Source organism: Gorilla gorilla, chromosome 19, assembly GCF_029281585.2.
Source record: "Gorilla gorilla gorilla isolate KB3781 chromosome 19, NHGRI_mGorGor1-v2.1_pri, whole genome shotgun sequence".
Classification (NCBI taxonomy): Eukaryota; Metazoa; Chordata; class Mammalia; order Primates; family Hominidae; genus Gorilla; species Gorilla gorilla.
The window spans coordinates 111,495,470-111,509,889 of NC_073243.2; the positions used below are offsets into that span (position 1 = coordinate 111,495,470).

Consider the following 14,420-nt stretch of genomic DNA (forward strand, 5'->3'; position numbering starts at 1 on the left):
GCAGCCCCTGCTCAGGGTCAGGACAGGACAGCTGCTGACCCCACATCAGGACATTCCTGCGTGGCCCATGGTCGGGTGGACAGAGCAGCCACTGACCCTATGTCAGACCGTTCCCGCATGGCTCAGGGTCAGGTTGCACAGGGCAGCCGCTGACCCCATGTCAGGCCATCTGCTCCCATCTCCCAGCAGGTGGGGGACCCGGTTCTGCTCCCATCTCCCAGCGGGCAGGGGGCCCGGGTCTGCTCCCATCTCCCAAAGAGGGGGAGGCCCGTGTCTGCTCCTGTCTCCCAGTGGGTAGGGAACCTGCATCTGCTCTCACCTCCCATCAGGCGGGGGCTCATGTCTGCTCCCATCATCTTCCAGCAGGTGGGAGCCTGTGTCTGCTCCCATCTCCCAGGGTGCATGTCCATGGGGCATGTGGGCTCTGCACTACCCCCAGCCGACCATAGCATTCAGTCGAGAAACCCCGGGCCCCCTAGGATCACTGAGACATGGATGTGTGGGGACAAAGGGACCTGGGGACAGTTGGCCTGCCTTCGGTGCCTTGGGGCACTGGAACCATATTTCTGAAAGTAGAATGTGTTATTCCTCACTAAAGCCTTCCTCAGTGGGGAAGTGGTGACACTGTGTCTGGAACTGGTGGGTTCTTGGTCTCACCGACTTCAAGAATGAAGCCGCAGACCCTCGCGGTGAATGTTACAGTTCTTAAAGGCGGTGTGTCTGGAGTTTATTCCTTCTGATGTTTGGATGTGTTCAGAATTTCTTCCTTCTGGTGGGTTCGGGGTCTCCCTGGCTCAGGAATGAAGCTGCAGACCTTCACGGTGAGTGTTACAGCTCGTAAAGGCAGTGCGGACCCAAAGAGTGAGCAGCAGCAAGATGTATTGCAAAGAGCAAAAGAACAAAACTTCCACCATGTGGAAGAGGACCCAACCAGGTTGCTGCTGCTGGCTCGGGCAGCCTGCTTTTATTCCCTTATCTGGCCCCACCCACATCCTGCTGATTGGTCCATTTTACAGAGAGCTGATTGGTCTGTTTTACAGAGAGCTGATTGGTCCGTTTTGACAGGGTGCTGATTGGTGTGTTTACAACCCCTAAGCTAGACACAAAAGTTCTCCAAGTCCCCACAGAGCACTGATTGGTGCATTTACAAACCTTGATCTAGACACAGGGTGCTGATTGGTGTGTTTACAAACCTTGAGCTAGACACAGAGTGCTGATTGGTGTATTTACAATCCCTTAGCTAGACATAAAGATTCTCCAAGTCCCCACCAGATTAGCTAGATACAGAGTGCTGATTGGTGCATTTACAAACCTCGAGCTAGACATAGGGTGCTGATTGGTGTATTTACAATCCCTTAGCTAGACATAAAGGTTCTCCAAGTCCCCACTAGACTCAGGAGCCCAGCTGGCTTCACCTAGTGGCTCCCACACTGGGGGCAGATGGAGCTGCCCGCCAGTCCCGTGCCATGTGCCCGCACTCCTCAGCCCTTGGGTGGTGGATGGGACCGGGTGCGGCAGAGCAGGGGGCAGTGCTCATTGGGGAGGCTCGGGCTGTGTAGGAGCCCATGGCAGCAGGGAGGCTCAGGCATGGCGGGCTGCAGGTCCTGAGCCTGGCACTGCAGGGAGGCAGCTGAGGCCCAGTGAGAATTGAGCACAGCTCCAGCAGGCCGGCACTCCTGGGGGACCTGGTGCACCCTCCACAGCTGCTGGCCCAGGTACTAAGCCCCTCACTGCCTGGGGCCAGCAGTGCTGGCCGGCCACTCTGAGTGCAGGGCCCGCTGAGCCCATGCCCACCCCGAACTCGCGCTGGGTTCCCGCCTGCACCTCTCCCTTCATACCTCCCCGCAAGCCAAGGGAGCTGGCTCTGGCCTTGGCCAGCCCAGAGAGGGACTCCCACAGTGCAGCAGTGGGCTGAAGGGCCCCTTGAGTGTGGCCAGAGTGGGTGCCGAGGCCGAGGAGGTGCCAAGAGTGAGCGAGGGCTGCCAGGGCTGCCAGCATGCTGTCACCTCTCAACACCACTGCGTGGTCCTTGGGCTGGGCCATCCTGGGCAGGTCTCTGGTAAATGGTGAGCGTGGTGTGTATCACTGTGGTGCAGTCAGGGAGGCGTAGGGGCTGGATGCAGAGTGAGCAGGTGCCATGAGGACAGCAGCCTGCCAGCCTGAGTGCCTCAGCCATGGGCAAGGCCATGTCTCTCTTTCCTGAAACTTGTTCCTGTGGCATCTTTCAGTTTATAGAGGTAGAGAGTACAATCAAGCGGACCTGCAGGTGCCAGTCACCTGCTTCAACAGTGAAGCTTTTGCTAACCTTGTTTTATATCTCACACGCATGTGTACCCGAGTAACCTTTAAAAATCTCGGACATCGGGAAGTTTCACCTGTAAATGCTCCAGTTTGTGTCTAACAAACTTTTATTTTTATAACACCATGCTTTGTCTCACTTAAAAATATCTCACTTAAAATTATATATCTCACTTAAAAATTATATAGCCATTTCTTAACATCCTATATTTGTTCTTATCCATATGGCTATTTCCCCAATTTTCGAAACAAGTCTTTCTACAGATGCGTGGCTCACATCAGGAGCCCACGTGCCATGGGGCTGTTGTGTCCCCGAAGCTCCCCTTCCTCCATCCGTTTTGCTCCCAGGCCTTTGACTGGTCAGAGAAACTGATGCCTTTGCCCACAGGAGGCCCCTCAGTCTAGACTTGGCTGGATTTTTCTCCAAGTGCAACAGTCTCCCTTGTGGGAAGGCTTTTGATGATGAGTGCAGTTTCTTTGATAAAAAGCTATTCTGTTTCTCCGTTTTCTTGTTTCTATTTTCATAGTTTGTATTTTTCTTCTTCTTTTTTTTTTCCCCCCCCGAGATGGGAGTCTCACTCTTGTCACCCAGGCTGGAGTGCAATGGTGTGATCTCGACTTGCTGCAACCTCTGCCTCCTGGGTTCAAACAATCCTCCCGTCCCAGCCTCCTGAGTATCTGGGACTACAGGTGTGTGCCACCACGCCTAGCTAATTTTTGTATTTTTCAGTGGAGACAGGATTTCGCCACATTGGCCAGTCTGGTCTCAAACTCCTGACCTTGTGATCCACCCACCTCAGTCTCCCAAAGTGCTGGGATTACAGGCGTGAGCCACCGCACCTAGCTCATAGGTTGTGTTTTTCAGGAAATTGGAGTATTTCATGTAATTTGGCATATTTCTTGGAATATAGGTGTTTACAGTGTTTCCTGCAATCCTTTTCTCATCTGTAGGGTCCGAGTGCTGTGCCCCCCTTCCTCACTATCCTGGCCATTTGTGTCTTCCTCCCTCTTCTTCATCAGTCTTCCTGGGGCTTATCCCTTTTATGGATCTTGAAAAGAGTCAGCTTTTTAATTATTAATTTTCTCTATTGTTTGCCTGTTTTTATTCTACTTAAAAAAAAATTCTGCTTTTATTTTTACTACTTCCTTCAACTGACCTTGGGTTTACTTTGCTCTTTTTTCTATCATCTTAAGACGGAAACTTAGGTCATTGATTGTAGACCTTTCTTACTTTTTAATGTGTGTTTAAAGCTATGTATTTTCTGTGAGCACACACACAGACTCAGGCATGCACAGACACACAGCGCCAGTAAGGCTTTTGGCCTCTCATTCAACCACCCCATCTGGCTTAGTGATTCAAGGGTGTCTCCCCAGGGATTTGGGGCTCTGTCTCTGGGTCTTGGGGTGCCTTGTGCAGCTAAAGTTCCCTTGGGAGGTCAGGCCACACCCTATCTACAAGTCTGAAATGGGCTGGGCCCAGCTGGTCTCGCAGAGAGCCTTGGCAGGGGTCCAAGGATATGCTTTAGTGAGAGACGTGGGTGCTGACTGTGGCATACACTCATCCTGGGCGCTATCTTGCTCCATCCCTCTTGCAACCTGCGTCTTGTTTGTAGGTGGCTGTCTGGGGCTGTGAGTGGCCATCTGAGGTTGTGAGTGGCCTTCAGGGGCTGTGAGTGGCCATCCAGGCCGTGAGTGGCCTTCAGGGCTGTAAGTGACCATCTGGGCTGTGAGTGGCCATCCAGGGCTATGAGTGGCCATCCAGGCTGTGAGTGGCCATGCAGGGCTTTGAGTGGCCATCTGGAGCTGTGAGTGGCCTTCCAGGGCTGGGAGTGTCTGTCTGGGCTGGGAGTGTCTGTCTGGGGCTGTGAGTAGCCATCTGGGGCTGCGAGTGACCGTCTGGGGCTGGGAGTGACCATCCGGGACTGGGGATGGCTGTCCGGGGCTGGGAGTGTCTGTCTGGGGCTGGCAGTGTCTGTCCAGGGCTATGAGTGGCCCTCCGGGATTGCGAGTGACCGTCCAGGGCTGGGAGTGTCCATCTGGGACTGGGAATGTCTGTCTGGGGCTGTGAGTGGCCGTCCAAGGCTGGGAATGTCCGTGTGGGACTGCAAGTGGCTGTTGAGGCTGGGAGTGTCTGTCTGGGGCTGTCAGTAGCCTTCTGGGCTGTGAGTGACTGTCTGGGACTTCGAGTGACCGTCCGGGGCTGTGAGTAGCCGTCCAGGGCTGGGAGAATCTGTCTGGGGCTGGGAGTGTCTGTCTGGGGCTGTGAGTGGCCGTCCAGGCTGTGAGTGGCCATCCAGGGCTGTGAGTGGCTGGCTGAGACTGTGACTGGCTGGCTGGGACTGTGAGTGGCTGTCTAAGGCTCTGAGTTGAGTGGCTGTCTGGGGCTGTGAGTTGAGTGGCTGTCTGGGGCTGTGAGTGGCCATCTGGAGCTGGGATGACTGTCCAGGGCTGGGAGTGGCCATCTGCACTGTGAGTGGCTGGCCGGGACTGTGAGTGGCCGGCTGGGACTGTGAGTGGCTATCCAGGGCTGTGAGTTGAGTGGCCATCTGGGCTGTGAGTGGCTGTCTGGGGCTGGGAGTGACTGTCTGGGGCTATGAGTGGCTGTCTGGGCTGTGAGTGGCTCTCTGGGCTGCAAGCGGCCATCCAGGGCTGTGAGTGGCTGGCCGGGACTGTGAGTGGCTCTCCAGGGCTGTGAGTTGAGTGGCCCTCTTGGCTGTGAGTGGCCATCGTGGCTGTGAGTGGCCAGCCAGGACTGTGAGTGGCTGCCCAGGGCTGTGGGTTGAGTGGCCGTCTGGGGCTAGGGGTGGCCATCTGGGCTATGAGTGGCCATCTGGGGCTAGGAGTGGCCGTCTGGGCTGTGAGTGGCTGTCCAGGGCTGTGAATAGAAGACTTTGTGTCCCCCTGTCTGCTCCGTGGCCTTCCCAATCCTAGGGGATTTAGGGAAGCAGTGCTCTCTTCCCAAGAGGCCTTTTCTGAGAGGCCCTGAGTGTGCCCAGTCACCAGAGTGGGGGTTCCATGGGGTTCTAAGGCCTGGACACACATGTGGGGGTTCAGGCTTCTACCATGGGAGGTGCTGGAATGTGGCAACCCATGTGTCCACCCGGCACACACTGCCAGCCTTGCGCGCCTCCACTCATCAGGAGGACAGATCATAGTTCTGAGTAGTGGCCTGTCTCTGCCAGGCCCAAGGTGTGCCCTGTGGCCCTGCTGGCATTCCCCCAAGATCCCCTGCCATTGGCCCAGCTTCTGCTGTGGCCCAGCCTCCGAGTTCTCCACCTACATCCCTGAGTCCCCATACCCCCAAAGCCTGGGTCCTAGATGGCCTCCCCCACCTCCAGGGCCCAGAAATCCACAGACCCACATCGCTGCATGGCAGCCCCATTGGCCCCGGGTGTCCTGCAGTGAGGGATGAGGATGTCACTAAAGCCTACAGTCACTAACCCTGTGCTGCACGGCCCACCTCCCTGCTCTAGCACATGCCCTCCAGACATGGGTGTCCTCCTGTATTGCACCTTCATGGCAGGTGAGAAGACAGGCTGTGATCGGACCATGGCCGAGGCAGTCCATGTCAACATTCTCCAACAGCCCCCAGATGTGCTTGATAGGATTTTTAATCCAGAATCCGGCCAAGGTTCTGGGACGGATGTTGCGACGGAGTCTCTTGGTGTGTTTAGGTCAGCACAGCGCCCGCCTGCCTTTTCCTGGCAGCTGCTGGTATCTCCTTGACCACAGCGTCAAGGCATATCCAGACCAGTGTCTTGCTCCACCACCTGGGGGTCTGTGTGGTTAAGGCTGAGCAGTTTCAGAAGAACGCTGCACAGGTGGTGGTGGCCTGTCCCGCTGCACTGTCAGGAGGCCCTGTAGGTGGGGACGCAGCGGTTCCTTGGGAGGGTGGGCCGGGTCCCTGCCCCTGCCTGTCCAGAGTGGTGCACATGTGGACTCTGAGTCTCAGGCATATCGCTTTTTGTTGCAATCCTCGTCTGAATCACAGTTATGCTAGGGGTGTAAAATGCTGTGTTTGCATCTGCGATTCCACCGCAGGGCCCAGTGCATGCTCTGCAGAGGAAGGTGCCCTCCCCTGCTGCTTTGGCCACCATCTGTCTCTCTCCCTCAGCATCACCAGGTGGCCACGGCGTGTCCTGGGGCTGCCATCACAAAGCACCAAAAACCGGGTGCCTGCAACAGCAGACATATCTGGTCTCACAGTTCTGGGGCCCGGGGTCTGGAATCGGGTGCTGGCTGCATGCCGCTCCCCCTGAAGCTGCTGGAGGGGATGGTTCTGGCCGCTCTCTGTGGCTCGTCTTCTCGTGTTCACACCGTCTTTTCTCTGCGTGTGTCTGCTGCCGTTGGGTTCCCGTTTTTGTAAAGACGCCAGTCATTGGAGTAGGGCCTACCCGAAAAGACCTTGCCCTGACAGGATTATCTGCAAAGACCCTATTTCCAAGTGAGGCCACATCCACAGGTGCTGTGGGTTAGGGCTTGGACCTATGTGGGGGATCGAGTCGACCCTCCACACCTGGCTGTTTCCTTATGTGCTAGTAGAATCCCTTCTCTCCACTCTTCCTTTGGCCCGTGGCTCGGCCACGCATGCCTCTGAGCTGTCACCTGCTCTCTGGTAGGTGAACCCTCTGTGGCTCCCCTGTACCCCCCACTCCACACCTGGATCTCCATTTCTAAAGGAGCCCTTGGTGCCCCAGCCCTTGTCCATGCTGCCCCTCCCGCTGGCCGGCGCTGGGCTCAGGACGGCATCCCCAGCTGCACTCCCCATGCCTGCGCCTCAGCGACCCCCTCGGGCCCCTTGGCCAGCAGCATGTGGCTTTGCATTGTGGCCACTGGAGGGTGCCTGTGCTATCCGGCACCTGCAGGGACCTGGGTGGCTCTGGGAAGTGACCTCCCAGGCCCCGTGGCTGCAGCCTCTGACCCCAAGGGAGGTCAGTTGCAGGGTAAGGGATGCTGTGTTGTGGAAAGTGGGGAAGAATTGGAATAAAGACCCCAGGTTAGGCGGACATTTGAGTGCCAGGCTTGGCCAACCGTCCAGCGGCCGCGTGTATGGGCCCTTCCAGAGCATGCCTCAGTGCCCGCGTGCCCGCGTCTGTTCTGCTGCAAAGGGAAACAGGCTCCGCCGCAGCCGCAGCATCTGTAGGGCCTGTTGTGTGGAATGGATTGCAATCTGTAACTCTGTTTAATCTGGAGAAATCTCTTCCCAGCAAAGTCCCTTGCTGTGGCCCAGGGCAGCACGAGCTTGGTAGCTGCAGTGGAAGATTCACCAACATGGAGTGGCGCTGCGCCTTCAGTGGCACGTGTCAGCTTTGAACCCCGCAGGGATTGATAAGACGACAAGACGTGAACGCGCCGGGCCCCAGGAGTAGGGGCTGTGGGCTCGCTCTCCACCTCCTCTCTTTTCCTGCCTGCAGAACAGGGCGGGGGAAAGGTTAGCAGTGTTACAAAGGGCGCGGGGTGTGTGCTCTGGGCTGGCGCTGCGGGACCGTTTATTTACAAAATACAGATTGTTGCTAGGGGAGGTTCCAGCATAGCTGTGGTTCTCATGACAGCTTGAGACCGAAACTTCCAGAAGGCAGGCAGTTTGGGTGATGAAAGGGAGACACTTACTCTATTTCTTTTACTTTTTATTGCTCATTGGAACATAAAACATTACCGGGATAAAATTAAATGTGAAAGTAGAAGCAGAGAAAATTGAGAACACGGTGCTCCATGTCATCTCTATCCCGGGGCTCCCCGCCAGCTCAGGAAGGGTTACCCGAGTGGGTGATGGGCAGAGTGGCTAGCTGGGTCAGTCTGGGCAAAACATAGCCAAATTAAGGTCACCAGCATCATTCCTATCGGTGACGGATGTCCCAGGAGGACGACCCAAGCCCAGCCGCAGAGCGCGGACCTCACTGGCCAAAATGCGGCCGATGGACAGCAGGGCACCCTAGTGTGCGGTGAAAGATTTGCTTCAACCTGGTTCTCATGAAAAAAGCTTTGAGTCCCAGGGAGCTGTCCAGGTGAAGACACTGCCCTGGAATCTTGGGGGGGGGGTCCCTTGCCAGCTGAACCCTTGTTTCTGGGTGGACGCCTTCAGGGTGACTGCCTGGCCACGGTGCCTGCAGGTTTGGGGACTGGCTCGGGAATGGGCTCAGGCAGCTCCACGGGGTTTGCCTGGCAGGTTCAGGCTCAGGACAGCCCTGAGCTCCTCCACAGGGAAGTCAGTGGGTCCCGGTTGGGGCCACACCATCCCCAGGCTGTCTCTTGGTGGCCCCCTGCAGCAGCACCATCTCCCTGGCAGCGGGCTTCTGTGTGCGAAGCCCGGAGAATGTGAGGCTGCAGTCGGATGTGGCGACCAAGGGCCTGGGAGGGCATCCCCAGCCTGAGCTTCACCTGCTGCTGGTGCAGAGGCCCTGCCTGGCCCCACCCTCCCTGCCACTGGTTTCCAGTGAGGGAAGTGCTGCTCCAGCTCTGCAGAGGAAGGGGCTGCTCCTGGGCCACAGTGCAGCTTCCTGCCTCATCTCATTGTCCTCAGCTGCCACCAATAGCGTCCCAAGGCTCCAGACGAGCTCCCTGTTGCCCCAGTGACCACATAAATAGTGCAGTGTCCCCAGCTCAGCCTGCAGGGAGCGGGTACATGGGGACAACAGCCGGGATGCAGGCTCGGTCATGTCAGTGTCACCAGCTGGACAGTGAGCGCTGTGCCGGGCCCAGCTGACCCACACCCTTTACAGCCCCTGCAGCCTCAGTCCACTCCCAAGTCAGGTGGGGCCCCTGCAGACCTCTCCTCTACCATGGTGGGATTAGAGTGGCCACTGCAGGTGTCTGATCAGCCCTGGCCCCCATGTGAGTCCCCCAGGGCCTGGCTGGCCCCGTTGCTGCACTGCCCAGCTCCCACCACACCCCGGCCTGGGCAGCAGCTCCCCAGTCCCATCTCCTTGGCATCCAGATCGTTCTCGCCTGTCCTCCTTGCAGCCATGTCTGCACACACAGAGTCCCCTCCCCAGCTCACACACACCAGCACCCAGGGCCCGGGGCCACCTGGGTGCCTGGAAGATGCAGGGTGTGTGGTGCATCCTGCTGAGGGATTCGGCACCTGTGTCTGCATTTCGATCGGAACCAGCTTCACACTCAGGCTTCCCATGCATTGCAGCATGCTTGTTACGGGACTCTCACCAGGGAAGGGCTGCTGCATAAAACCCTAACCCCATGCCCCAAGGTGGTGCCAGGACGACGCTGAGGGTGAGCCCAGCAGCAGTGAACCTGTCCCAATGTTGCCTGAGGGGGCTCCGGAGAGGGGCTCTGTCAGGAGGGACAGCAGCCCCCTGGCCTGGTGCAGGACCCGCCCTGCTGGCAGCCTTCCGCTAAAATCCCTGCGTGGCTTTTTGCACATGGCCAGCACCTTTCTCCTCGCCCCTGGTGCCAAGGAGGACAGCGCCGTGCCCCACAGGTCGGCAGCCTGCGTTTCCATGCCAAGCTTAGGCCACACTGCGAGGGCCTCTGGGCTGCCCTGCGGACATGGCTGTCAACCCTGAACTCCTGGCTAGAAGGCGGTCCAGGGGCCAGGCAGGGTGATGGGAGGGCCCCGCACTCCACCCCTTCTATTTGGTTGCCATGGGGAGTCTGTTGGTCCCAGGGTGAGAGGAGGAGGGAGCCAGGATCTGAGGGCGGGAGCTGACGTCCCAGGCACGGGGAGCCCAGCTTCTCCTGGCTCCAGGGGACAAGGACCCCCTCCCCAGTGCCCCTGCAGCCAGGCTCCAAGCCCAGAGGGCCCAAGACAGAGGCCCAGGGTCCCTGAGTGAGTCGGGGGTCCCTGAGAGAGTCTGGAGTCCCTGAATGAGTCTGGGATCCCTGAGTGAGTCTAGGGGGTGTTTCCCTGAGCTAGTCTCAGGGAGAGGGTCCATGAGCGAGCTGTCTGGGGTCTAGAGGGAGCAGGTAGGTTGTGCAGCTCCCTCCCTCCTCCCCCTGCTCCTCCTGTCTGAGGCTGTGCTGCTCTCCTAGTGCTCAGGGGTCTCTGGTATGAAAGAACCCAGACTCCTCCAGGGCCTTTGGGGCTGCATCTGGCTGTGTTTACACCTGGGGTGTCCCTCCTCTGGTCCTCCTCTGTCCCTCAAGCTATAAAGGGTTTTGGGGTCACTGTGCTTGGCTGGGCTGACTGAGCCTCTGGGGGTGCGGTGCATTCTGTGGGGGATTTGCCCTGTGTCCAACAGGGATGAACCAAAAGGGGCATGGGGCAGCCTTCCCAGTCCCCGACTGGCACAGGGCTGTGTGTGCAGGGCCAATGGGTAGCCTCATCTCCTCTAGGCCTGGGTGAGCAGCGCTGTGTGTGCAGGGCTGATGGGTGGCGTCATCTCCTCTAGGCCTGGGTGAGCAGGGCTGTGTGTGCAGGGCCGATGTGTGGCCTCATCTCCTCTAGGCCTGGGCGAGCAGGGCCATGTGAGCAGGGCTCAGGTGTGCAGGGCTGGGTGTGCAGGGCTGCGTGAGCAGGGCCATGTGAGCAGGGCCAGGCCTGGGTGAGCTGGGCTTAGGTGTGCAGGGCTGGGTGAGCAGGGCTGACCAGCGGCCGCGCCTCATCTGGGCCCTTGGGCCTCACGGGGACACCTCGTGCCAGGCTGACCACGCCCTGGGCCAGGTTCTTCTTTGACATGCCAGGTGACCGGGGGGATCTTCTCCTTCCACCTCGTCATCCACCTGATTGCCTCCTGCATCGACCCGGCCGACTCCAATGTCAGACTCATGAAGAACTATTCTCAGCCCATGCCCATCTTCGACAGATCAAAACATGCACACGTGATCCAGAATCAGTTCTGCCACCTGTGCAAGGTCACCGTGTGAGTGCCCGCCCTCGCCGAGGCCCCAAGGTGTCAAGGTCACCTCCAGGGGCCTGGTGCTCAGGTCACTGCTGGCCCTTCAGGGCCCGTGCCATGGCCGCAGCTGATGCTAATGGAGCTTCCAGGGCCCGGCCCTGTGGCTGCCGGTGGATAGCCCCTCATCTCGCTGTGAACTGGGCGCAGTGCCGGGCCGCCCCAACTCCTCCACAGGCAGGGCTGAGACTGGAGGGCTGGGTCTGTCACCTGCAGGTGACCTGCTGCTCCCCTGGAATGAAACGCAGCAGCACTCAGGCATGTTTGGTCCTCAGTGGATTTTGTGCACAAGGTCCCTCCCCTGAGGTCCCAGGGCAAGAGAGCACTGTCTTTCTTGGGGAGTTTCAAGACAAGCCCCTAGGAAAGAGGGAGGTAAGGGTTCCAGTGTCTCCAGGGGCCCTGGAGGCCTCTGTGATGGCCTAGGGGGTGGCTACAGGGCTGCTGTCGGCTGCAAGGGAGGCCCTGTAGGCACAGGTGGGATCCAAGCCCCCGGCCTCAACTCCTGGCACCATGGGGCAGGCGCGGCCTCCTCCAGGGCCATGACCCAGAGTGAGGCTGGTGTAGGACGGCTGGTGGAGGGTCTACGCTCAGGGCGGCCACAGACACAGCTCCTCCTGCTCTGTGGCTACCTCTGCCCACAGCTGCCCTGCTTCTCCTGCTCCCCACAGGCCTCAACACCCTCCCCCAGCCTCCCATTCCCTGCTGGACGCCCTCTCCCCAGGCCACACAGGGCTGGTTCCTCCGAGGCACCTGGCTTCCAGTGATGGACCTCTGGCCCTGCCCCAACCTGTGCACTTGGGGCCTGACAGGTGTTCCCCAATTCATCCCTCCGGGAACAAGAAAACCAAACACTGCATTTCCTGCAATAAGTGCGTGTCTGGCTTCGACCACCACTGCAAATGGATCAACAACTGCGTGGGAAGCCAGAATTATTGGTGAGGGGCACAGCAGGGATGGCCGGCACGGGCCAGGCTTGGGGGAATTTGGAAGGGAGGGGTCTGTGGGCAGGGGTCCTCATGTTGAAAGGGTGGAGGGTTCTCTTGGGGCCGCGTCCCTGTCCTGATGTGGTGGCGCTTGGTGCCTGCATGCCCCGGCCTCCTGTCTGGCTCTGGGGCTGTGGTGCAGCCATCCCTGGACAAGCTCGTCCGCACAGAGTAAGTTCCTGGAGGTCCCCCGTGGGCACTTGCGGGGCCACGCTGGCTGAGGCCTCCTGACCAGGCTGTCCTGGGCTGGGCTGCCTTCTCTCCACCCAGGCTGAGGCCCATCCAGTGCAAGGGTGGGGCTACAGAAGAGCAGTGGGCACCCAGTGCAGATGGAGGAGAGGTGTTTCCCCTGAGCACGGTGGAGGCTCACAGACGAGAGGTGTTTCCCCTGAGCACGGTGGAGGCTCACAGGTGAGAGGTGTTTCCCCTGAGCACGGTGGAGGCTCACAGGCGAGAGGTGTTTCCACTGAGCACGGTGGAGGTGCAAGAACGAGAGGTGTTTTCCCTGAGCACGGTAGAGGCTTATAAACGAGAGGTGTTTCCCTGAGCATGGTGGAGGCTCACAGACGAGAGGGGTTTCCCCTGAGCATGGTGGAGGCTCACAGACGAGAGGGGTTTCCCCTGAGCACAGTGGAGGATCCAGAGACTCTCAAGGCCCCGTGTGCTGAGCCCCGGCTGTCTGCAGCACTGTGTTGTGAAGATCACCAGGCAAAAGAACCACGCGTGCTCCCCAGCTACTCCGTGCTGACCTGAAAGAGGCCTTCTTGTGCGTGGGAGTGGGGACCAACGTTGCCTGTCAAAGGACACGCCGGGGGGTACCTGCCCTGCCTCCCTGCCATCCCGTCTGGAGCACAGCATGTGTCCAGAGAGGCTGAGCAGCCCGGCAGGGACAGAGAGGTTGCATGACTGCACAGCGAGTCCAGATGCTGTGTGAGATGGTAGGGGCCGGGGAGACCCACCCGCCTCCTCCCCTGGAGAAGAGCAGCTCCACGATGGCCAAGGTGGGGCCAGCTTCTCTGGCTCACGCTAGCCCCAGGTGCCACTTCCTTCTGGACTCATTCTGCTCTGGTGCCTCGAGCTGGCTCAATCCGGCGGGTCCTGGTGGGGAAAGTGAGGGGGTGAGGGCCCACAGGCAGGTGGCAAGGAGAGGGTCTGCCTTCCTCAGGAGGGGTGCTGGAGAGGGACCACGTGGGCGCCAAGTATACACACCGCCTGTGTGTGGGAAAGGGGCATCAGGAGAGCAGGGCTAGGGTCATGGGTACCCTCGACTCCAGGCAGCAGCCAACGCCGGCATCTGTGCCGACCTCGCTTCTGTCCCTTCATCCGCCAGAGGCGGAGAGAGCAACGGCATTGAGAGCAAGATGAGGAAAGTTGAGGCGCTGATGGCAGAGCCCCCGCGAGGGAGGCCGAGCTGATGGCGGAGCCCCCGCAGGGAGGCCCAGCTGATGGCAGAGCCCCTGTGAGGGAGGCTGCATACTTCGTAGTGATAAGAGAGGAAGGGGGACAGAAAGAAGGCAGGCGGCCCTGGTGTCCTGGGAAGACTGCGAGCGCTGGCCTCGGACTCTGCAGGTTAAACACAGGCAGCAGGGGCAGGAGGCTGTGCTAACCAAGAGGAGAGTGGCCCTGGGTGCTGCGGGGAGAGGAGGCCCCGCGTGAATGGCTCTGCCCCATCCTGTGGGCTTTGGTCTCTGTGGTCTTAGAGACCCGCCTTCTTTCCTGGATGAAGAGGGGAATCCTGTCCAGAGAGTAGGATGAGGATGAGGGGTCTTTACTCCCCACAAGTGGGCTCAAGCCCAGGAGGACTGGGGGCAGGGTGGGACGTGTCCGCTGCCTGGAGGGGCTGCTGCTTTGGAAACCTAAGCTGTGAGAGGGAAGGCAGTGTGAGGGAGCAGCAGTCAGGGAGCCGCTCATGCCCGGAGCCACCCCTCACCCCTGGATTATCCAGAAGGCTCTTGGAGGGAGGAGGAGCGCGGGGAAGGCAGCTGTGCCCTAACTGCCTCTTCGGACGACTGCGGCATTCATGCTCTGTCCTCCAGTTGAAAATAGAAAAGGGATTTAAACAAGCTTAGGTGAAGATAATACAATGGAAAAGATTACAGGAGGTTAAAGGATACTTTTTAAAAAATATCATCATGGCAGAAAGACCAAGGGAAGATGGTTTAGTCAAAGTATGTTCCAGGAACTGCTGCCCAGAATTGGTTTTTCTGGATGGATTATTCTCTGCATCTTTTGAGCAAAGACGAGAGACTGGGAGTGGATTTGGTCTCACGTCTACAGCATGGACATCGCT

The 14,420-nt window shown here is 58.8% G+C and overlaps 1 protein-coding gene across 8 annotated transcripts in view; it reads left to right on the forward strand.

Moving 5' to 3' along the window:
• Positions 1-14,420, forward strand: part of LOC134757639 (probable palmitoyltransferase ZDHHC11B) — an 80,305-nt gene that overhangs the window by 14,536 nt on the left and 51,349 nt on the right. For all 8 annotated transcript variants that reach the window (XR_010131863.1, XM_063700881.1, XM_063700883.1 and 5 more), the window contains 2 exons: positions 10,936-11,114; positions 11,816-12,082. Coding sequence is in view for 7 of the 8 variants with exons in the window: in XM_063700881.1 (XP_063556951.1) it covers positions 10,936-11,114; positions 11,816-12,082 (446 nt within the window). In the remaining variant the exon portion in view is untranslated. The remainder of the gene's footprint in view (positions 1-10,935; positions 11,115-11,815; positions 12,083-14,420) is intronic.